This window comes from Nicotiana tabacum, chromosome 22, assembly GCF_000715075.1.
Source record: "Nicotiana tabacum cultivar K326 chromosome 22, ASM71507v2, whole genome shotgun sequence".
Classification (NCBI taxonomy): domain Eukaryota; kingdom Viridiplantae; phylum Streptophyta; class Magnoliopsida; order Solanales; family Solanaceae; genus Nicotiana; species Nicotiana tabacum.
Window position 1 is genome coordinate 41,819,058 of NC_134101.1, and position 25,495 is coordinate 41,844,552.

At 34.0% G+C, this 25,495-nt stretch overlaps 2 protein-coding genes across 2 annotated transcripts; one reads left to right on the forward strand and one right to left on the reverse strand.

The window, feature by feature from the left end:
* Positions 1-7,660: 7,660 nt before the first annotated feature.
* LOC107811601 (protein EMBRYO SAC DEVELOPMENT ARREST 30) lies at positions 7,661-16,014 on the reverse strand. Its single transcript, XM_016636566.2, has 11 exons — positions 15,440-16,014; positions 14,781-14,865; positions 12,957-13,027; positions 12,778-12,866; positions 12,444-12,687; positions 11,603-11,715; positions 11,303-11,393; positions 9,962-10,090; positions 8,657-9,207; positions 8,130-8,564; positions 7,661-7,995 (listed from the first exon to the last, which is right to left on the reverse strand). The coding sequence occupies exons 1-10, from the start codon at positions 15,599-15,601 to the stop codon at positions 8,138-8,140; spliced, it is 1,962 nt and encodes a 653-aa protein (XP_016492052.1). The 5' UTR covers positions 15,602-16,014; the 3' UTR covers positions 7,661-7,995; positions 8,130-8,137.
* Positions 16,015-20,384: 4,370 nt separating this feature from the next.
* On the forward strand, positions 20,385-23,139 carry LOC107811598 (floral homeotic protein PMADS 2). Its single transcript, XM_016636561.2, has 7 exons — positions 20,385-20,737; positions 20,904-20,970; positions 21,696-21,757; positions 21,852-21,951; positions 22,079-22,108; positions 22,219-22,263; positions 22,790-23,139. Exons 1-7 carry the CDS (start codon positions 20,550-20,552, stop codon positions 22,934-22,936), a joined length of 639 nt encoding a protein of 212 aa, XP_016492047.2. The 5' UTR covers positions 20,385-20,549; the 3' UTR covers positions 22,937-23,139.
* Positions 23,140-25,495: the final 2,356 nt, after the last annotated feature.

The following is a 25,495-nucleotide window of genomic DNA, read 5'->3' on the forward strand; positions in this document are numbered from 1 at the left end:
TGCCTTCAACTCATCTCTGATTTGGGATTGAGTGGTGCTAAGCCAGTCTCAAACCCCATAGATTTGGGATTTGTGACAGTAGAAATAGTCTGGTTATTAGGACTGTTTGATGAACTTGGAATGCCTATCAAGCGACCTGTGGAAGTCTATTGTGATAGCAAGGCTGCTCTCCAGATTGCAGTCAATCCTATCTTCCACGAGTGTTTTGTGAGCGACAAGATCAAACAAGGTGTACTCAACACACAGTTTGTGGGGACTAAAGATCAGCTAGCTGATCTTCTCACTAAAGGTCTTGGACAGTCTCAGCATACATTTCTACTAGGCAAGCTTGGAGTGCTTAACATCTTGCACCCTCCAGCTTGAGGGAGAGTGTGAGCTATTAGTTAGTCGGTTATAGTTGTGTGGCCCAGTAGTTAAGTTAGTTCAGAATTGAATTGTATATAAAGTTATAATCATTCATTTACAAAGAAGAATTCATTTTTTCTGTCCTGCAATTCCTCCCTTCTGTCTCGAGTTCATCCCTTCATTCTCAAACCTAATCACAAAGTGCTTGGATGAATCTGGAAATTGAGATCAGATTCACCAAGCTCACACTATCACTATTACTGTAGGAAGAAGGATCCATTGCTTGCCTCAATATTATGCGACGACCAGAGCTGGCCGGAGAAGCATATGAGTGTACTCTGAGATGATCAGAAGTAGTACTGCTTCCCCATATAGTCAATTGAAAAATTATAAAGTGAGGAAAAGCGACCATTAATGCTCGACTCATTAGTCTCGATCTCTCACTTCCAAAGGGTTTTTGTGGTTCCTTTAATTTGCAGTTAACAGTACTCAAAACATATAGTGACAACATGCAGCGAGATGGAGAGCAGGCTCACTGGAGAAGGGACATATATAGACAACTATCCATATTTAATTCTGAAATGCTCCAATTCATATTCTAACTGTGCAAATAAAAAATAATTATAGGGTTCAGAATGAGGGGCGAAGCTATGTGTGCCAAGCGTGTTCAAATTTTGAAAACATAGAATTTGGATATCGACGTTTTATTTCTTTATAATAAAAAATTAAAATTACATAAAAATATAATAAATCATATAGTTAAAAGTTAAAAATATTTTTAAATTACATTGAAAAAGTGCGTACAGTGAGAACACCCATTCTTTTCTTTTTAATAAGTCATATTCATCTATATACTTCCACTTCCTGTGGTGATGCGTAGTTTGACACAGACACCTTCACCATGTAATTATTTAAGCGAAGAGGTCACATAGGAGAGGGGGTAAAAACCTAACCTCCCAAGAAAGATTACAACAAGTAGGATAACAAGAGAAGAAGAAGAAGAGAATGACTGTAGCTCACAAAAGGGTGCCTGATGATATAAGGATTCCAGTAATGGAACAGAAAAAAGGAAAATCCCTTAATTCCGTTGGGGAAAATAAGTATCCTGACATGTTAAATAGTACTCTCACACACTTTCCTTATTAATCCGTTCCAAAAATAATGACACATTTTTATAATTGAAAATAATTCAATTTTCAACTCTTCATTTTACCCATTGTATCTTTGGTGAAAAGTTTTTATAACCACACAAATGTCATGTCCCCACAAACCTTTTACCTCTTAAGCGCTTAAGACCACAAGTTTAAAAAAAAAAAAAAATCTTAAACTCCGTATCGAGTCAAACTATTTTATCTAAATTGAAACGGAGAGTGTAATAATTATCTCATATTATTAGTGGACCCCTTGCTATTTCGTTCTTTTACCATTTCACTTTAATTAATTTTCTTGGTAATTTTTTTTTTGTTATGATTTTTTATATACTTAAAAAGTACTTAACCGGGGAGTATTAAACTAACACGAGGACCTTCCTTTTTCTAACTTTCCTAAATTATATAGGGGCCTCAATTTTAGCGTTTCCAAAAACACGTATTATTGAGGTGAAACGCACACGCAAGTATACGCGATCGTTAAGTAATAAAATAATTAAAAGTCGGATGTTAAACTCACGAGAATTTGTGATTAACTATTAACTAAATTAGACTATCCTAATTATCTAAACAAGGATTAAACCCAAAATTAATGATGCTAAAGTAATTAAACTAAAAAGAAAATAACTAATGAACTTTAAACAGAGGAAGAACATATTTTTATATTATCAATGTGATGAAAACGATCTAGGGTTATGGGTTATCTAACAATTCTATTGTATTCTTCAGTTGAATTGACTAACTAATTTATCTAGTTTATTGGTTAACAAGGTTAATATTGCTCATAAGAATTTGTCGAGTTCTTACTCGCCTATTCAAGCTAACCTAAGGTCTATATGTCTATGGAATTAGAACTAACAAGAACGCATTTATAATTCCTGTAAATCAACCAAGTAAGGCAATTAGGTATATGTCTATCCTAACCGCGAATTCGTTCTCCGATGTCCGGGTTCAAGAACTTCCTTTACTCAATCCTATATGCAATCTAGAATTCTCACTTTCGAGTTCAATTCTAGATTCGTAGATAGTATTCAATTGGTGATCAAGGAATCAAATAATTAAATACAGGATTGAATAAATAAACCAATATGTTAAATCAAGAAAGCAAAATCAATATCCGAATAACAATAGTCATTAAAGAACCACAACCCTAGAACGTGAAGTTTAGTTCCACATGGACATGGTAGCAAAACAACAAATCATACAAACAACAACAACCTCCTAGTATAATCTCACTAATGGGGTCTGGGGAAGGTAGTTTGTACGCAGACCTTACCCCTACCCTGGGGTAGAAAGGTTGTTTCCGATAGAAAATCGGTTCCCTCCCTCCAAGAACTCCCTACCTTGCTCTTGGGTGACTCGAACTCACAACCTCTTGATTGGAAGTAGAGGGTGCTCACCACTAGAGCAACCCACTCTTGTCCAAAGAAACATAAAAATTACTAAGTTTGTTGGAAGAAAAGATGAAATCCGACCTCCACGACGGCTCTGTGCTCTCCCTTGGTCAAAAGTTACTCTCAAAAAACGTTCTTCCCTTCAAAAATAAATTTAGCACCCCTTTTATATGAATTGAAACTCTGTATAACCGAAATAACCAATCCCAAGTAAAATAGGACAAATCCCGTAATGGAGGGTCCAGGCCTGCGACGCTGGCCTAGCGATAAATCCAGTAACGTTTCCGCCTAACTTTTGCTTTCAACTTTTGCTTTCAAGTTGCTGCAAAACTTTGGAATGCCTAACTTTTCCATTTTTCTCGTTTCTTTGCTTTTTCTTTCTTTGTTTGCAATTGTCTTCAATTTCCTCCACTTAATGCTCTTCACAATCACATAATTAATGATCATATATTTGTAGTGTATAAAATACACATTAAAATATTTACTTTGCTTCTAAATTTCATCTTCAAACTACCTACACATAAAATAAACTCAATTAAGCATAAATATAATACAATTTAGCATTAGAGCACCAAAATGTAAGGTAAGTAATGCATAAAAAATATGAAATTATATCCAAACATCACGTATTCATATCAGAAATCTTATTTGTTTAACATACTGCATATCAATATTTTAAAAGGTGGGAGCATGAAGCAAGGCGTTTTACCTCTGACGAGGCGAAGCGTAAGCCTTGAGACATGGGGCATAAGTCCTACGGATCTTTAAATTTTACTAATTTCAAAAATTTTAAGATAGTATAAAATAAAAATAATTATAAAAATAACATTAAAATCACAAAATTATAACAAATAATTTATTTAAAATATTTATAAATTATAATTCAATTATGAATAATACGAAAAGTATGACATATATCATAATATGCAAATTAGTTGCAACGTCGTTACAACTTAAACATCAAAAGTAATGTGTTCGATACGAAATCTTAAATGTATCTCTTAAGGAGTAATGAATCTTGAAAGAATTTCGATATTATAATTTGATATTTTACTTAAAATACTCCTTTTATGTAATATGATATCTATTTGAAAGAGAATTTATATAAAATATAATTCATAATTTAAATATGATTCTCTAGCATCATTTATTTTTAAGTTTCAACAAGTTAATAAACTGACACATAATTCACCATACAATACCATGATAACTAATTATTTGTAAATAGTTACTAGCTAATAATAAGCTATTAAATTAATAAGTATTATATCTCGTAAACATGAAGAAGAACAAATATTTAGAAAAATAATTATTAAACAAATTATGGACTATTATATAGTAAAGACATAACAAAAGTTAATAAACAAATACTTTTGAAATGAAAGATTTATTTAAAATTTACTATCATATCAGTCTTAGTGGATAACGTACAATAATTTTTATTTTAATTATGACATAAAATACTCCCAACTTAATGATTTATGATTAAGAAAAAAGTAATTTTGAATAGTCAACGATTTATTAAGAAAATTTGAAGATTTACAAGGTTAGTTACATACAATTGCATAAAGTTCTATTAGGTGAGCCCAATACGTTGGGCGTTGGGCGTGTTCGGGGTGTAAGCCCCGGTGGCCGAGACGTAAGTCTTACGGAACTAAACCCCACACATAAGTCCAGGGGCGTTTTACGAGTGCTCCGCCTGTGGACGAGCCCCGTGCAAGTCCTAATTCTGCCTTTTAAAACAAAGCTGCATATAATGCTTTTATTTATTCACATTTTCTTAATAATAATTAATCATATGCAATGGATCCATTAGTGCAGTCAGAATATCATTGGACCTTTGTGCATTTCTAGAGACTTTAATTCTATTATTGATCCTACATAAAAAAAAAAAAAAAAAAAAAAGTAGCAAACCTCATAGGATGGAGAAAAATTGGAAGTTTATATCATGTATTGAAGAGTGTGGAATGATTGATACTGATTTCATAGGGCTCGGATTTTCTTGGTGTACGTGTAGTGGCAATGGGAACATGATATGAAAGAGATTTAACAGTGTTGATAAGCAGCGGCGGATGTAGAGTGGGGAGAACATGTATTTTTATTAAAAAATTTATTAAATATATATAAATATATAACTGTGAACTCAGTTATTATTCTATATTAATTTGAGATTACAATAGAAATCCATAAATTTCAAATTCTGGATCCGCCTTTATTGATAAGAGGGATCACGAATCCAAAATTTCGAAAAATATGTGCACTATTATAAAAAAGTGGATCCAGAATAATTAGAAGGGTTCAACATTCAGGTTCGGACATTGAACCTATTACGCTTTTAATTTTTTAGGTTCAAATTAATTTTTTTAACAATAACTTTTATTTATATATATTCTAATGTCGAAAACGTTGGAATCAATTGAACTCATTCTTAATAGAACCGATCTTATTCTCTGAACAATCGGAATTTCGTACTTTTGGCGTATCCTCCCTATCTCCTGTTAACTAATATGTTACACCATCCACTACTACAACTTTTAAACAACTTTTAAGCATACACATTTAGTATGGATCATAATAGTGCTCCAAGACCTGAAGGGTTTGATAGTTCTTTTTATCAAAACTGATGGGAGATTATTCAGGGAGATGATATCAGTGAGGTGCAGATCTATAGCCTGTTTGGCCAAGATTTTTTCTTGGCCAAATGTGTTTTTTTCCCTTAAAATTAAGGTGTTTGGCCAAGTTTTTTGAAGGAAAAAAAATATTTTTGAGTAGAAGCAGAAGCAATTTTTTTTAAAAAAAAGGTCTCCGCAAAGTCGTAAGACCATGTATGGGGGCTGACGCCTGCCCAGTGCCGGAAGGTCAAGGAAGTTGGTGACCTGATGACAGGGGAGCCGGCGACCGATTGTGAGATAAAGAGCAGATGGATCCTATCCCCTATATCGAACACTCATTCCTATCTATTGATAGAAAGATCTTCGTCAAATACCGGACTTTGCCTTTTTTTAGGAATTACTCATATCCAAAGCAGCTTTTCACAAGCACCCCACCCCATACAACTAGTTGGGGGGGCTGTTCGCCTTTTGAATCAAACAAAGTAAGTAGTAGGGGCTTCATAGCAACTTTCATTCTAAAGGAAAGCGAAGAACCAACCTTTAGTCAATAGTTTGGCCAAACACTAATTGTTCCTCAAAAGTATTTTTTAAATTAATTAGACAAACACAAACTGTTTCTCACCAAAAGTACTTTTTTGAAAAACACTTTTAAAAAAAGCACTTCTCAAAATAAGCAGATTTTAGAAGCTTGGCCAAACAGACTACTAGTTTCTTCAATCAGGGGCAAAGACACTTTGTGGCAAGCGTCACGTGACACTGTTTCGTCAGAATTTTTATTAAATATGTATATATAGATAATACACAAAATGAAAAAATTGCGTATAAAAATAAAAAAATGACACCGCTTTTTATTATAGTGATTTATGAATTCATTTATATTTTAAAAATTTTACGCCGCTCGTCAAAAATGCGGCGTACGCCCGTCTTCGATGGTGCTAGTCTGACCAAATTTTCTACAAGCACCTGCGTGGTCCTTCTCTCTAAAATATTTATGATATTATATTACTTAAATTTTTTATGTTGAATTATATACTTATTTTTCTATTCATGATTCCTATCAAGTTAAATATTGTATATTGAAAGAACTCTAATCTATTCTCTTGATTTTTTTTTCTACATGTTCTGAGAAATATATGAATCTTCTTTCTCATTTGGATTAAGCTGCCGAACAATTTTAGAAATAACGAAAGCTAAACCAAACGCACCGCACTTTTATAACTTGCACGTGTATGTTAAATCGTGAAGAGAAAATATATCACTAATTGTTTAGCATCAACTCAAGCATGACTTATTGTCATTTGCAATTTAATGGTATCGATTTTCACCCCGTTCACGAAGGGAGTCTTGGCATATTTGGTAAAGTTGCTACAATGTGACTAGGAAAGAGGTTACAGGTTCGAGTCGTGGAAACAACCTATTGCAGAAATATAGGGTAAGGCTGCATACAATAGACCTTTGTGGTCCGGCCCTTCCCCGGACCCTGTGCATAGCGGAAGCTTATAGTGCACCGGGCTCGTAAAAACAACCTCTAACAGAGGAGGCCAACGAAGGACTTCAACTTATGATGGCACTGAAGTATGGAGGACACTATGACATGTTAGAAGCAACAAAGAGCATTGCCAGTAAAGTAAAGGATGGTCTTCTACAGTAGGAGGATATCAGACAACAAATTATTTGAACAAGAACTAAGACATTATTTCCTGACTTTGGAGAAGAAGAACTAAAGGAAGCCATACTTTCCTTTCAACAAAGACAGACGTTTTGGTGGACATACATATTGAAACATAAATTTCCCTCCTCGTATCTCTTCTCTTCATGTTTGGTAAAGAAGTATTCGAAGAGATCAAATCACTCGTGCTTCAATTCATTTATTTGGCTGATAAATTCTTAAAGGACGCAGACCATTGACTGTCTCGACAGCTTAACACGTTCTTTAGAGTAACACGATAATTTAACACAATTTTATTTTTGTTTGAAACAAACGCCAGAAAGTGTGTCGAAGCAGGATGCTTTTTCTCTACTTCGAAATTTCAATGACGTCTCAACAGCTTTCACCTGCTAATGTATTTGTGCTGTGGGGGAACTAAGAGCTCTCTTCAAGCGACACAAATTTCAATATATTGAAAGCTAGTTAGATTTTGAAGGTACTCGACAAGCAAAAGGTTTGAACGTACATATGAATATTTAAGAGAACTCTTGAGGTGAAACAAAAATCAAAGAATCATTGTAAAGTAATATATGGCTTCACAGTGTTACTTTCTTTGTGCAGTCACAAAGTTCGAGAAGTTTAGACATCTTTTGTATGTTCTATACCTGTAGAAGAAGGGAAAACTTGTTCCTCTTTGAAGGAGAGGAAAAGGGAGAATTCTATCGAAGAGACCAATGGAGTCCATGTGCCAAGCAATGAACACTAAGCAGGTAGCAGGAATTCTTCCAAAGCACGTCCGAAGAACCATGTTTGAAGGTAATCTGCCCCCGAAAAAATTGGGAGTTCATCTGCACGAGAGATGTTCCAAAATCAACATGCTGCCGCTGTAAATTTAACTCTCGTTGAAAAGATTAATCCACGGAGTGGGCTAGACATCAATGGCATAGAGGTAAATGAACAAATACGAAGGCAAGATATGTACATCAAATCCTAATCATCAGGATCCATTTCCTCATCCTGTTCCAGGGATGGAATTGTATCAGTTCCATTGTATCCTTCAGATTCTGACTGCCCGTCTAAATCAGTTTCATCTTCTTGAGAGTCAACTTCATCCGTGTTAGTCTCTTGAGTTCTTTCTTGTTGCATCGATCTGGGGCACTCGCCCTGCCCTTCAAACAACAGATGGAGATTGCTGTTCTTTCCTGAATGCGAAATATCAGTAGCCTTGACAGTTGAACATAAGCATTCTGGAATAGGGTGAGAGAGGAAAAACTTAGTTTTTGATCGACTGGATTCCTGCAAAAGACCCTCTTCTGCCAGGCTTTTATTGAGGTGTTCTCTGACAGCAAGAGTCCAATTACGAGGTGGATAGTAAAGATGATCGACAGTACTATTAAAGAGCTCTGCAAGATATTTCCTGCATGTACAAGATAGATTTTAGAAATTAATGGTAAAAAAAAATGGATGAGCACCCAAACAAGGAAAGGACCATTATTGTCGTTAGTCTACCTGTTTGGCCGAAATGTTCTCGCAGATGCCATCTCATAAAGTCGGTGTCCCATCACCAAGCTGGCAAAATCAGGCCCGCTACCATCATTGTCAAAACCAGGAAAAAAAGCTTCAGCTTCCACTGAGACTATGTAATCAAGAGCATCCCATAGCAATCGGTGTGCTTGCTCCCTCTGATCATTGGGAGAAGGTTCTGGTTCCATATCTTTCTCTGCAACCCATCCATACCAGCCTTCTTTTTCATGTCGATAAATAGGTCGATCAGGAGGAGGTGGTAGAGGTCTTGGTCGGGGCCCGGTCTTGTCCCATTCTGCTTTTAGTTGATTTGTGCTTTTTGCGGGTAAAAGCTTATCAGGATCAGGCAGAAGGGGAATTTCTGGACCAACTAAATTGGCTAGCTCTTTTTTGCTGCACAACGCAGTACGATCAACTAAATTGGTGTACATGGCGCGTAAAGGAATCATAACTCGTTGTCCACCAAAGGTTTCAGAACCTGCTAGATAAATTCTTGTTCTAGGTGGGTAACCCATGGCTCGAAGCAGAAGTCCTACCTAAATTTTGCAAAAAAATGTCCAAGGCATTAAGAAATAAAACAAGGACAACCATGCATATTCACAGTTATATTCGGTCTGTAATTACAGAATAGGAGGATTAAACAGTTGGTAACTTTAGCATAAACAACACATTTAATGTAGATGCTATATCTCATAAGAAATATCTCAACGAAATATAGTTTCAACACATAAGAAAAACTAACTAGAATTTAAAAAACGTAGATGCTAATAGGTATAGAATCAAATAGATGTGTAATAAAGTGTACAAATCCCTAATGATATTCTTTATTACGTATTAGTCTTAATGTTATTTTGCTACTTTTGCATACTTTATCGCACATTGGTTAGTGTATCCACTATATTTGCTTACTCCTTGTGGCTGGAAAGTTGTCTTTTACAACACGTCATTATAAACTATATTGATCCTTAAACTGCATTAATCTCTCATCTCTATCTCTTCGTACAAGCTAATAAAGAACCACAACTTGTTCCAGTTGTGAGAAAAGAGTCCAGGAGCATAAAGTAAACTTTGGAACATGCAGACACTTAGTCTATATTTAGAGAAGTCTGAATGGAGATTAAACTATCAGAGATGGTAACAAAATGCACCTCATGAATGCTATCTAAAAAGTCTCTGCTTCAAAAGATAACTCTAGAAGCAACATATTGTATATAAGCTACTTACAATTATGTATTTCCAGCCAGATGAATAAACTGTTTTTAGAGATTTGAAGAAAAAATCCGAAAGTACCTCTTCTGGCATGAGTGGGCATGATCCATTTCTCTTCCGAGCATGTGAATCAACACTAAGTTCCTCACTGATAATTCCTTGTTTAATCAACTGGGCCCTCCTGTATTGTATAAGTTCTGTGTGAATATCCTACACCAACAGAAAGCAATAGGTTACAGATCTCGCAACATCAGTTGTTCTTTTAATGAGGAAAAGGGATCATTAGGTCCATTACACCAGATATTTAGAGGCTCAGCAGATTAAGTGCAGCAATACCCTCCCTTGGTTTACTGCTAATACTGCCTCTTTCTCTGCCCTCCTCTTTTTATTCTTTTTCCATTTTCTCTTTTCTAGTGCACCCACTTCACAGCTCGGAATTACAATTTACAGTCACGATCACATAGTTTCCTTTCGTTTTCATTACTCAGACAATTCAAATGAATGACAGTTAGCCATAACTATATTTGGAAAGACAAGTCGAGAAATGAAAGATTAGAAGCATCAGACAATAGAATAGAAAGAGTAACTCAGAACTTTTCACCTTATTAACTGACAGTATGATTTTGTGGAAGAAAAGGATGGTTAGAGGGGCATGGTTAACTTCTTAGTATGGTTACAAAGCAAAGAGGAATGGAAGTAAAAGTTGAAGATTGCATATCGCATCCTGATTTAGACAGCTTTTGTCAACACCTTCAGAATTGGACGAAAATGAAGACATAGATTTCATGCACTCTCCCTTGACATACCAAAAAGGATGTGGCAATGATAATCATTCTGTTTAAGTAAACTTAACAGGTCTTCTTCCCCCTTTCTCAAAATCCTTCCCACTGGTTTAATCAAAAGTTTTTTGTTTAAGGTCTTGGTTGAACTAAACATATTATGTAGAGCAATAAGAATATGCTGCTGATTCTAATCCAGATCCTCATCAATTAGAGTGTTCTTGGCATCTCAACTATTCTAGAATCCTTAGAACCATCAGATCCTCAAGCAGAATTCTTGCATTTGCCAAGATTGAAAGCTGCTACATAACCAAATTCAAGAATACAAGCTAGAGTTGATACTAGCTACAAATAAGAGAAAGCATGTGATACTTATGTTAGTTCTATTTGCATATGTGAGCCAAATAACCTAGCTTTGACATGTATCATCCCCTGTTCTCATCAGTGATACCCCAACCACAAATTTTGAAAACCAATATGGCTATGTTTATAGTACTAAATTTCCAGAACAAGTCACCAGAATTTATCAAAATTAATACATTTTCCAACAGGGATGTCCAGAACATCGACTACTGGTTAGATAAATCCAAGTTCCTGCAACACCGATCAGATTAAGAGAATATACCAATTAAAGAAAAGTAACCTGAAAAATTTCAGCACAACCATGAAAGGCTAGGGCATCTCTCTTAAGCCCAGGATGATAGGCAAGGTAAGGTTGACCTGAAGCTTGTAACCTGCAGAGAGAGGAATAAAAATATTTACCATCTTTCTACAAGAGATTTAAAAACTCTCCCTGCGCCACTTGGAAAAAAAAAGAGAGTCAAGTAAGTTGATCAGATGAACTTCCATTTGACACGTAATTTCATTTTGTTCACTGCTCAGCACCAAGTGCTGGAAATTTGCATTTCCAAAGATACAGTTAAAAGAAAGTTCAGATCCTTACCTTTCCACCATGAGTTTTCCAAGAGCTACAATTTCTGGGCGAAATTGAAGTGCATGAAATGCCACACGACATCTAAGCCTCTGGTACTCAGCCATGCTAGGGGGAAGCGCGGACTGAGAAGAAATTGAACTTGATTAAATAGTCATTGTAGGGCAAGACAAACTAAGCATGAGGCAGGTAAATATTAAATAGAGGAAAATCGCCATTGATCGTGTAAAGTTCAACTCCTCTTAAGAAAGTAAGCATGAAATATTCATAAATTAGAGGTTAAACTGAAGTAAGGCGCAAAGGTAGGACTTCAGAAAGTAGTAGGCAGGAAACATTCCATGCTCCAAGGTAATATTACATACTAAAGAGGAAAATACATAGAACCTCCAAGCCAGAATTGAACCCCTTTTTCTCGTTAAACACATACTTTAATCAAACATCTCAACCAGTGCACCCTTAAGTATTTTTGGTGATGGATGCTCACCAAACAAATTTTGATTGTTTGAATAGAAATAACATAGCCCAATTTTTAAACAAAGGGTGCTCTAGCACCCAGCATTCTTAATGTAGGTCCGCCACTGGGAATAACAAGAATCTATTGTTTGTGATGTTAATGATATGAAATGGATGTGGTATGCCCTGTGTCTTCTAAAGCTTTTTCATTACATTAAGACCGTACAAAATATCACATGTACTGTGCTCCCTTAATTTTTAAAATTTCCGTGTCACCAAGTCTATAAATGTACAATTCATTATAATTTTGAAAGGATCCAAATATCTTGCTAAATACAACTTTATACACGTCTAAGGTCACTGTGACTTGCAAAAACCAAACAGAAGGAAATAATCATACCTCTAGACATCCTCCATCTGTCAATATTAATCCGATGACCTTTGCTTTCTTCAATCTAGGTAAAACTTCAGAAGTATAAAATTTTAGAGCAGCAGAACTTTTGGGCTTGAAAATCTGGTACTCTTTCCGTTTCCTAGCCTCCCTCAAGATAGGTGGCAGACTCTTCACAATGGTGACATCATTTGCTAAGGCTGCTATAAACTGATCCTCATTATAGAGGTATGAAAAACTCTTGAACTTGGAACTGCAAAGTTTAAATACAAACTTAAAATTCAGGAATGCAAATAAAGCATCAAAAAAGCCCTCCGTATCTTTATGTCAAATTAATCAGGACCTGATGCCTTTTGAGCGAATACTTTCTTGAATCTCTGGAATTACAAGGGTGGCATTTAGAAGCCTTGATATGGCGACCAGATCAACAATCTATGATAAACGGAAACCTGTTAGGAACTCTTTCCCCAACAATTTGGCGCAGAATAGGTAGAAGACTTTTCAACAATATAATAAGCATACCGAGTTCCTAATCTTCTCAAAACTACCAGAAATTTTTGCATAGATGAAGCCATTGTTGTGTTCAACTGCCACTGAAACCGTGACAAAGGTGGTGAAAAGAAAGAATCAGTTTCAGTCGATGATGGAGGTACGTAACTTGTAGTTGCAACAAAATACAATTAACTTTAAATTGGCAAAAGCAGCAAGTCAATTTAAATTTTGAATAGCCAGGCCCAGAATCTCCGTCCTTAAAAAGAAGTAACTAAAGTTTAGACATGTCTAAACTCTATGCTTCTGCAACATAGAAAGCAAAAGCAATAGCACGTTAAATTTTTTAGTAAAAAATGGTACTCCCTCCATTCCATCTTACATGGAAATTGATATGGCATGTTGTACTGTACACCATAAGGTACTAAGAGTACTTATGATATGTTATACATCTTCAGCTTACGCGTCAAAAGTCTTTATTTGTCTCTTACTTATTTACCAATTCAAAAACGTCTTTAGTTATTTCTTAAACAACATGCCCAATCAAACACCGTCAATAAAACGGTAGCCTGTTTTTTCAAAAATGCTTTCTGAAGAAACTACAGCTGCTCTACTCAGTGTTTTAAAAAGCGATCGCTTCGTCGCTTTAAGCGAGAAGCGAGCGAAGTGATGGCTGCTCGCTTTTCCATGCCTAAGGCGACTCGACCAGATGAAGCGCTCGCTTCAGTGGAAGAAGCGCGAAGCGACTTTGAAGTGTGAAGCGCAGAAGTGCTCGCTTCAGTCGAAAGGGGTCAGTTGTTAAAAAAAAAGGTTTGGGTCTGCTTTTTTATTATACAAAACAGACCCCTAAGACCAAATTGATCGACCATTTCTCTCTTCTTCCCAAAATCAATTGCTGCTGCTAGGTTTCAGTCGCCAGAGACCTCCTCCAGGTAATTTTTCTTCTTTCTTCTCCTTTTTTTCTTTCTTCTTCCTCTCCTTTTTTCTTTCTTCTTCCTTCTTTCTTCTTCTTGTTCCCGTGCAGCGTCTGCTCACCCTAAGGTATTTTGTCTTTTTTTTCTTTCTTCTTCCTCTCTTCTCTTTTTCAGTTTTTCTCGTCCAACGTCTGCACAGCTAGGGCAGGCGCTGGTTTTTCCCCCCCTTTTATTCTTCTTATTTATTAATTTTAATATGTATTTTAGTTTATAAAATTAATTATTATATATATATATATATATATATATATATATATATATATATATATATATATATATATATATATATTTTATATTTTTCAGTTTATTTGATTTTTTTAATGTGTATTTCAGTTTATAAAATTAATTATTATATATATGTTATATTTTCAGTTTATTTGATTAATTTTATATGTATTTCAGTTTATAAAATTAATTATTATTATACATGTGTGTTATATTTTCAGTTTATTTGATATATGTTATATTTTAGTTTATTTAATTTTTTTAATGTGTATTTCAGTTTATAAAATTAATTATTAAGAATTGCGCTTCACTTCAATGAAGCGTGCGCTTCACTTTGCGCTTCGCTTTTGAAGCGAGGCGAGCCCCTGTCGCTTTTTTGCGCTTCTCGCTCTCAAAAACACTGACTGCGGGACATTAAACGGGTTCCATTAACATAGGCACTTTGATACCTTCATATTTTTGCTTTACATAAAACACATTAGATAGCATTATATTCCTTTGTTTCCAAGTTTGCAATTGTTTCATCTTATATGTGCAAGTAAAGTTAAAAAAAAGGCACAAAAGGAGGGATTAATAAGAAACAAATATCAAACAGATAATACAGTCAGGAACCTGTGACTAATTCAGAGCAGTAAATAACAAAAATTTCAAAGATTACCAGGATATGTACTTCTTGGATTTGGATGAGGGTGCAAGGGCTCCAATGACTTCACATTTCCCCACAACTTGCGAAACCCAGGACCCTAATCAAAGTTTCCAGTATAAAAATACAAATACAAGCACAGGGTAATCATATCAACCTAAAAAGATGTACCATTGTATTATCAAAACAAGTAGATACTCTTAAACAATACATTCCGATTAGTAATAGAGATAACGGATGACAAAGTTCGCAATATTTTTGTTTTTTATATATTTCGGCTGAGCCCTTTTTATTTTGTATGATGGTGATGTCGGGGCCATCTTGGCGCACCTCGACTATTCCATTGTGTACCTGCTACTTACAAGCATAGTTACCGGATAGCTCTAACCACCAAGGCTTGTATTTTTCTTAGCACTTTTGACAACTGGTTGCTTTTTATAGAGAATCGTGTCTTTTTTTTGGGTAAGATTCTTTACATGTGTATACATCTTTTATCCACCATTTCAATAAAAGTCATTAACTTATAAAAAAAAATATAAGCGTAGGGCAATCAAATCAACCTGATAAATGCAGCATTATATAGTTGAATTATGTACATAATCTTAAATGAGAAGAAATAATAAGTAGATGTAAAGAGTAGAAAATTAGAAACTTTGTTTTTTCCCACAATTTACCTTTCTGGTGGCTAAAGTGGGAGTTAAATCCTCAGTGAAAAGAGTAATAGCAGTATATTGGACAAGATCAGCACTGGACTTGGCAAGAAACAAGTGAATGAGCAATGAAGCGAATGATAACACCAGCCCTCCTAGTGCTGCCCATTTTATCTTCGATTTCATCTCTCAATAATTTAATCCAGCAATGCGATAAAATCTCCCCTCCAAATCTGCGAACTCAATTTAATAACAGAAGAAAAAATCCATATGTTGAGAAGCAGTAATAATAATTCAGCTGGTGACCGACAGAATTCAGGGGAATTAGATCAAACACTTGGAGTACACAAGGTAAAATTGAGTGGGATAATTGAATCGAGAAATATAGTGTTTAAGTGCTTACGAAGGAAGCTTTAATTTGTTTTATTAGATCGAAGAGAAATTGAATAGGAAGATGATCTGATTAGAGGAGAGAGAGTGATTAGTGAAGGATTAAAGGATTGCTTAAAAGAAGGGTTTAAGCGGATATTGCGAAGATAGCTACTGCCTACTGCCCACAGGGACGGATAAGAGATTTCATTCATTTTCAGTAGTAGTTCGAATGCGAACCCCCAACATTTAAAAGGGGGAAAAAATAGCACAAACAAACAAACAAACAATTACTTACAGTTCTTTTCCTTTTACTTCTTTTTTTCTTTTTGGATAAGATAAGAAATTGCAATTTTCGTGTATTTTACACTTTGACAATTGCTTCACTATTGTGAAAAATCGTGAATTTTATGATTGCTATTTTAATCGTTTATAATCTATCAGCAAAATTTTGCTATAGTGCGTGTTTAGATTAGTACTTCACATAAGTGTTGGAGAAAAAAAAAAACATTTCTTTCTGTTCTTTAACCAAATTGTATTCGACAATTTTTTTATGAAAAAACTGTTTCAACCAAATGGAGTAGGATGTCAATGGACCTACTGGATATCTATCTTTGCGGTTTAGCAGGGCAAGTGCACGGATAGTCATTCTCAAAGATGTTATTTAGAATTAAATTTATTTTGTTCTGAAATTTTAAACTAAAAATTTTAACTTCAGAACAATTCAAGATAATTTTGTCCTAAAATTTTAAATTGAAAAACTAAAATTCTGAATGCAATCCTTTAAAGCGGCTATCAGTGTCATTTCCACCGGTTTAGTTCACATAAGTTAGCAAAATTTTGTGGGCCTTGCGACATGTCCAGTGTGTCAGATTTCTCCATTAAATTTAGGGCTTTTCTGTTCCGCTTGATGAGAAAATTAGTTTAGAGGCCCGTTACTTCACTAGCATAGGGTCTCTTGTTGAGTTTGAAAATTTTGGGTGGACTGGCTACTTTTTGGTGGGCGAAGTGCACCACTTTTAAGCCTGATATATAATATCGTCCTAATTTATAATATATTTAAAGATTATTCAATTCGTTCAAACTTCAGGACTAAACTCTCGTTTGGCCACAGAATTTGGAACTTTTTAAAAAAATTTGTTTCCAAATATCTGTTTGTTTATAGATTTTAACCATTTTTGGCAGATTTTGAAAACAAAATCTTCAAACTCCAAAAATAACTCTAGAGTGGTTTTTGAAGTTTTTTACTTACAAACTTCTAATTCTTTTCAAGTAAAATGCATGTCTAAACATAGTTTCAATTTTCAAAAATTATTTTCATCTCAGCTCCAAAAATTTATTTTTTTCAAGTTTCAACCAAATCTATCTCCAAGCGCTAGCTAAGTATCCTGAATTTTTGAACTCCTAATTTAAAATTCAGGACTAAGTGTCATAAATTTTTGAACGGTTAATTTTAAATTCAGGACATAAGATTCGAATTTATGGACAGAATTTTCGAACTTTTAGACACTTTGTCCTGAAATTTGAGTGAATATATTTTAAACAACATACTTAAAAGTTGCTATCTAGTGTCATTTCAACCATTTTGGTCATGTTGTGAGTTCTTAGAAGAATTAACTTAAATAGTCACGTACCCAAGCACTTAAAATAGTCGGCGGATATATAATAGAAAAAATCATGTGATACATCAAATATTTACACTGTATTTATCATTCATAGCTATACTTTCAGCAAATTTACCATTCGTAGCTATATTTGAATTATATAGCAAATCCATAAAATAAGAGATTACTTATTTTGAACTGAAATAAGAGAGAAACAAGCTCTCATAGCTCAGTTGGTTAGAGCTATAAGTTATATCCTTTGTATATATCCTTATATTTTACCTTGGTTACAGTTAATACATATTGTATTTGGTGCATGAATGAATACAATTGCGTGAACGAATACAGTTGATACACGCCATATTCATTGCGCGAACGAATATAGTTGACACAAGCTCTATTCGTCATGCGTTTGAATGCAAGTGATACAAGTTAGTAACAATTAAATAGTAGCTACAAATGATAATTAGGCAAACTATAATTACTAGGCTCTAAACTATAGTGGTTTATGAAAATTTCTCTGTATAATATATGTATAATCCATATATAATACGTGTATAAGCATATATAATTATTGTATAATTTATATATACTGGTTGAAAAAAGTAAATTCGATCGGTTATTTGTGTAAAGATCCCGAATTTTTAGTCACTATTTGAAATATAACAGGAAAATGGCTACTTTTTAATGTGAAAATAATATTTGAACAAAAAATACTTACTTAAAACATAAAAGAATATGAGAAATAATTACTTGAGTTTGAATATTTATCAGTTCAAACCCCATAAATTGTTCCTGGAGTTCAAAAATACCCTACAGGCGGAAAATCAAATATATCGCTTTCTTCACCTAAAATATTGTAGACCGGTCTTTTGTGGAAAATGAGGTAATTAAACTCATCTTTAACGTATTATTTTGACCATATTTTTTTCTAAGGTATTATATATAATAATAGTTCTCTAGATTTGATATAAACAGTCTTAAGGCAATAACTCTTTAGTCTTTACTAATGACTTATTTTGGTGTCATGAGTAAAATATTTTCACAAAGAAAATTTATGTCTAAAAGCTATCTATGTCATTTTCCAATGTTTAGTATGTATAGAAGCCGGTGTCATGGATACTGGATAGTACTAGAAAGTATTTTATCTTGCGTCACTTTAATAATAGTTGCAATTAAAATTGGCAATAATATTTAACTTTCATATATCCTCTTTCAACTACAATTGAACATACTTTCTTTCTTCAAATTTCAACCAAATATCATCTAAACTCTTATTTTTGTAAGAACTACTAGTATAATTGTTAAGGAGATAATTGTTGTCCCCCAGAACAAAATTAAATTATTTTGAGAAGAAAAAAAAAAGAAGCTTCAGCGTCTTTATTTAGAGTATAAAATATATATTTAGTTTATTTTCTTTTAGAAACAAAAACAGAGGCGTGTTTTATTTTATTCTTCTAATTCCTTGAATGAAATAAAAACTAAAAGTTTCGTCATAAAACGAGTTGTCAATCTTCTGCAAATCATTTTCCTGTGCGTGCTGCTTCAAAGATGACTTGCATGAAAATTTAAGAGGTTTTTTCTTACTTTTAGTGTGCGTCAAAAACTATATACATTCGATAGTTAAAATAATGTATAAAATTTGTATAATTTTTGTATGTAACGTACCATATATATATATATATATATTTCGATTATTATTTTGAAAGCGGTTATATACTGTCATTTTCCTAAATTTTAATGCAAAATGAAAATGGAATGCAATCTCCACGCAATACTTGATTTTCCAAGAAGCCCAAATCAACTTCTTTTGTCTAGACTAAGTTTTTGACCAACACACTTAAAATTGTCCACAAGGCAAATGATTGAGTCTTTGCCAAAAACCAATGAAAACATTGGGACATCAATCAAAACCTAAATACCTAGGTCTACATTTTATATCCTTGGTCTTTTCTTTGATTTCTTGAGCAATTTTGACTGCGAATTTTCTTCCTCTGATGGATAGGGACATTTTAAGAATTTTTTCGTGTCACTGCTTTCCCACTTTGACCCTTTCAAACTCACTATAGCAGTCACTAGCTACAACAAGACAGAACATTTGATTTTGATTTTGATTTGATGGTTAAGATTTTATTAATTTCCTTTATTCAAGGTTTGATCACTCAAAACTTAGACAAGACCCCTTGCTGGTCTAGGTTATTCAAATTTATACGAAAGTTGTCCAACTAATTACATTCTGTGTCTTTACGCTTTGTCCATATAAAGACAAGACCATTGACACGTACAAAAGAAATTACAACCCTAGTTATGTACTTAATACTACAACTTTGCATAGGAGTAAACATGTATGTACTCTGAGTAATTACGAAGTCTTTTCTCGTCTTAACTTCTTTTTAATTCATGTCATCCAATCTCATGAAAGTTTTAAGATTATTAATCTCATTTTCTTTTGTATTGACTTAACTCATAAAAATTTGAAACGAATAAATTAAATTTTGAACCTTTCATTTCTTTTGACTTCTTTAACGTGTTCGTTCATAATAATTCACTTGCTTCCAATAGAAATTGTCATTCTCAATTGGGGAATATAGCATGTTCATAAAAAAAAGACTACACAATATATAAGTTAATCCTTTTCGGACAAAGTTTTCTTTTTACCTTGCATTCTTACAACGAGCTTCGTTAGAGAGTTATTATGTTATTTTTCGCTTTTGGTAGGTGAAGAGCAACAATATTACTAAGAAATCATCCTGCTAAAATTATCAAAATTCTTTATTTTAAACTCTAACATTATTATAATCAATATAATGGCGAGTTGTAAGTATTAACACTTATTTAGAAAAGAGAAAGGAGAGACCTCAGGATAAAAAAGTGTAACAGAGAGCTAAGAGGTTTTGTATGTTTCATTAACAGGCCAGTAAAGCAAGAATCAAAGGACAGGATTTTTAACAGTGGTTTGGCATTGTCAAATGCCCATAAAAAAACCTACTTTGCTGAGAACATAGAAAGTTTCTTGTCGGGCAAACCTATAATAGAAATGCCATTACTTTCTTCTTCTTCTTCTTCCTCCTTTCCCCTAACCTATTCATCAAACTAACCTATTCATCAAATTAAATTCACATATTCCCCACTTTCAATACCAATAATTTAAAGAAGAAGAGATGGGGAGAGGAAAGATAGAGATAAAGAGAATAGAGAACTCAAGCAACAGGCAAGTGACTTACTCCAAGAGAAGAAATGGGATCATTAAGAAAGCTAAAGAGATCACAGTTCTTTGTGATGCCAAGGTCTCCCTTATCATCTTTGGTAATTCTGGCAAGATGCATGAATATTGTAGCCCTTCTACTACGTAAGTCATGTCTTTAATTTGCAGTTTATTTTTCAGTTGAAACCCACAAAGAGAAAACCCTAGTTTTATATAATGGTTTTCCTTTTTTTCTTTTCCAAAAAAATAAAGTTTATCTTCTTCTTGTTGAAATTATAATTTATTGGTCTTTTTTTTTTGATTTATTCAGGATAGCTGATATGCTTGATGGGTATCAAAAAACTTCTGGGAGGAGGTTATGGGATGCTAAGCATGAGGTAGTTTCACTTTAATTTGTGTGTAGATTTGAGTAGAGATCGAAATTGAAAACACCTTTGTGTCCATGTTTTTCTCTTGAAAGTATAGCTAGATTCTGGCTTTTTTCCTGTGGAATACGATATGGTTTTTTGCTAAAATTATGTCAAGTGACTTGAAACATGAATTCTAGGAGCAGATCTACAAATAGGATGTGTAGCTGCTACCTCTCTCTCTCTCTCTCTAGATGTCTCAATTTTTTTTCCCTCTCTATAGATCTCTCTCTCTCTAGACGTCTCAACTTCAATTCTCTATCTCTGCTGAATATCATGGCTGCTCTTTAAGGATAAAGAACACAAAACCTTGTAAAGTATGAGATTTTACATCTATTAATAAATCTGAAAAAATAACACAAATTATCCCCTCTCGCTAGCTCCTCTATCCATCTCTATCTCTCTTTCTTTCTCTTTTTTGCTAAATATATTTGTAAAATTAATCTCTAATTAAAGACTTAGCTTGCAAATTTTGGTACCTTGCAAAATCAGTGTCTTCCGATTTTGTAATTGTTGTAACAGCACTGTCGCTACTTGATGAAAAGGGTACAATATGATCTTAAAAACAAGTTCAAATTTATAAATAACACAGTTGCATAGAGTTATTTGTCACCTCAGCTTGAATATTCGCATAAAGTAACAATTCTAATTACTCTTGTGCTTCGTGAATAAATGGGGATACTTAATTAATACAGAACTTGAGCAATGAAATTGATAGAATCAAGAAAGAGAATGACAGTATGCAGGTTAAGCTCAGGTAAATTAATAATTCTTTCTTTTTTCTCCTTTATATTTTAACTTCTTTTGTGTATTCCCCACCCTCGATTATGTACAATTATATTAATTTCCAGGCACCTTAAAGGAGAAGATATCAATTCTCTGAACCACAAAGAACTTATGATTATGGAAGAAGCCTTACAAAATGGGCTTTCTAGTATCAGTGCCAAACAGGTAATTTAATTTATCTTTAATTTTTATCAATAATTATGTCTTAATAATTTGTAATTCCAATTATCAAAAGCAGACAGCTTTGATATCCTTTCTTTTTTCTTGGTTTTTTCAATTGCTTACAACACAGTCTGAGATCTTGAGGATGGTCAGGAAAAATGTAAGTATGCAAATTTATTTATATACATAGGTGAATGAAATCATAAGTACCACTTTGGACCTATTATAGTTACTAATATCTTATTTATTTTGTGGGATGAAATAATTCAGGACCAAATTCTGGAGGAGGAACATAAGCAACTTCAATATGCTTTGGTAAGTCACGACCATCATAAGAAATTTAGTTCACTTGCCACATGTACATGTACAAACATGAAAAACTATCAAAAATGATTTTATCTCTATTATAATTTTTCAAATTCTTTCTTTCTGAAATAGTTGTGACTACTACTTTATTCAAGGAAAATTAGCCAACAAATCAAAGCCAGTAGTGACAAAAGATATAGTAGCTACATCTCTCTACTTCCGATAGTAGAGATTTCATTTTTAGGGGTATATTTTTTGGCTATGTGAAGGGAGCATTGGCGTAACTAGTAAAGTTGTTGCCACGTGATCAGGAGGTCACGTGTTCGAGCCGTAAAAACAGCCTCGTGCAAAAATGCAGGTAAGGCTGCATAACCTTGTGGTTCGGCCCTTCCCTAGATACTGCGCTTAAGGGAGATTAGTGCACGAGGCTGCCTCTTTTTTTTGCACTGAATTGGCTATTCCTTCTCTATTTTGTTTAATTACGGAGAACAAATAACTTAGAAAACAACTAATTAGTATATCAATTTGTGAACAGCACCAAAAGGAGATGGCAGCCATGGGAGGAAACATGAGAGTGATTCAAGAGGAAGTGTACCATCAAAGAGACAGAGATTACGAGTACCAGATGCCATTTTCCCTGCGAGTTCAGCCAATGCAGCCAAACCTACATGAAAGAATGTAGCATTATTTATTCCACTATCTGTAGTTTAACTAAAGGATCCTTAGTAATTTAGGGTTTGTACTAGAAGACTAATTAACGCCAGTTATATGGTGAACTAGCATAGACTTTATCCCGAGGCAACTTTTCATGTGGAAATTAATGGTTGTACTGAATATTGAAGGGCTCTTCCTATGGTTTTAAGTACTAAAAATGTCATACAAATATATGTGTGTGCACTGCTATGTAAATGCCGTTTGGTCATTATATATATTTTTTTCCTTCCGTTCCAAATTAGTTGTTGTTACTTTTCTTAAGAGTTAATTTGATGGATTAAATCAACTCAATATTTTAAAACTAAAATCAAGATATTCAAAAATTATACAAAAAATACTATAAAAAATTTGCCAAATTGCGGCGATTATTTATGGGGGTCATAAAAAAACTCTCACTATACATTTGTTTTGTAGCGTTTGAGCCAAACCCCCCACAAAATAGTTTTTATTGTGGCGGTTTAAGTGTGGGGGTTGCAAAAGACCTCCACTATATAGTCAATTCGTAGCGTTTGTTCCAACCTCCTCAAAAATTTTCTTATTATGGCGGTTTCTTTGTGAAGGTTTTTGATAACCTCCACAAATATTTCAATTTCAACTGTTTGAGAAATTGTCGCAATTCAGATACAAATTAATGATTATTAACTCATGCATATTTTTTAGTTATTTTTTTCGCCTTATTTCTTTAAAATTTAATCAAATTACATAATTTAGTTAAAATTATGCGAATTAATGCAATTGTTTTTTTAAAATTTTACGCCTTCAAGTGGCACCTTCCTTTATATAATCCCAGCAAAAAGAGCACATAACAGAGGGGGACATTCCACCTGACCTCTGTTCATTACATCTAAAAGACTATCCTTATAACCGTTAATAGAACAAATACAAAGATAAAGTACCTTTCTTACCAATATGCAAAAAGTACGTAAGAAAGTCTACCTATGTATGAAAGGAGCTCTCAGAAAGTGCTATACAGAAAATGACATATGTTCAGTAACAAATTTCTTTCCTCCCTTGTGTCTAAATATAGCCATTTGTATCTTATCCATCAGATATGGGCCTATAGCTTGATTGGGAAGATCCTTCCAATTATAAAAGATAGAATTCTCATGAATGATACTCCATTTAGCCAATGCATCTGCTACTTGATTAGTTTCACGATAGCAATACTGGATGGAAAACTCGCAAGATTGCAAGAGTTGTAGAATATCCTTAATTGCGTCCTGCATTTTCCAAGATGGATCGTACATGCCTTTTAACATGTTAACCAAGATCAAAGAGTCACGTTCTAAAATCAAATTGTGATATCCCTGGTCGATGCACCATTTAACTTTAATCAATGCTGCTTTAGCTCAGCTAAGTTACTACTAGCCCTTCCCAGTGGTTGTGCAAATACCATAATCAAAACACCATTAGAGTTTCTAATGATGCCCCCTGATCCCATATTCCCTTATCCATCCCTACTACCATCTGTGTTAAGCTTAAATCAGTTTGCAACTGGTTTATTCCATCTAATAATAGTAGTTTCAACAGTAGGAACAAGTACACAAATTTGATGACAAATGACATCCCATTGGTTGCCCCAATCCTTCTTCAGATTCTTTGCAATAGACCATCTATGGTGTGAGAGTATTTGATGGAATCTTCTAGCCACATAAACTCTAGAAGATCCATATCTGACTATACATCTCGCCTTCCATATCTCCCAGCAAATAACTATAGGAGTAATCCTCAGAATCTCCTGATGAATAAAATTCTTGGGCTTCATTTACCACCGTCTTAAAATCATCAATTTGATGGGAATATCTTCCCATTTAATGTCCAAGGGGTTGCCAAAGGTTTTCCATAGTCTATTTGCTACTTCTCTAGTCATGAATCTGTGATGAATTGTTTCTCCTTTAGGTATCCTGCAGCAAAAATATCTGGAAGCAAAATGTTGACCAAACTTGAGAAAAACTTCATCGAAAGGCAATTTTTCTTTTAAAAGTCTTCACATGAGAAAAGACATTTTGAAAGGCAAATGTGTATGCCAAATATTCTGAAAAAAGGGGAATGTGTCCCCTAACTTGTCTAGCTATCCTCCAAGCCGATGTTGCCATAAATTTGCCATTATAAGTTGGCATCCAAATAGGAGCATCATGTTTCCTGTGATCTCCAATGGTAATGGATAAAATCTGTCCAGTCATGTATTCAGGTAGTTGTAGATGATCAATGCTCCATCTTCCATCTACGATGATATCATTAACAGTTTGATTAGTCGGTGAATAATCATAATGAATGACCTGAGCAATGGCCCCAAAACCTGTCCAGTTGTCCCACCACAAGCTAAAATAGCTTGAATTTATCTTTCATAGCATATTGTCTTCAACTTTGTCCTTGACTTGCATGAGCTTTTTCCATCCATGTGACTGCCCTGTCCTCCATTTCTTCACGTCAATATCTATACCTTCTAGCGTTTGTAATCTTTTTCTCCTCACTTTCTTCAATTGCAAAAATAAGATACAAGGTCTTCCATTATTTCTCTATGTCT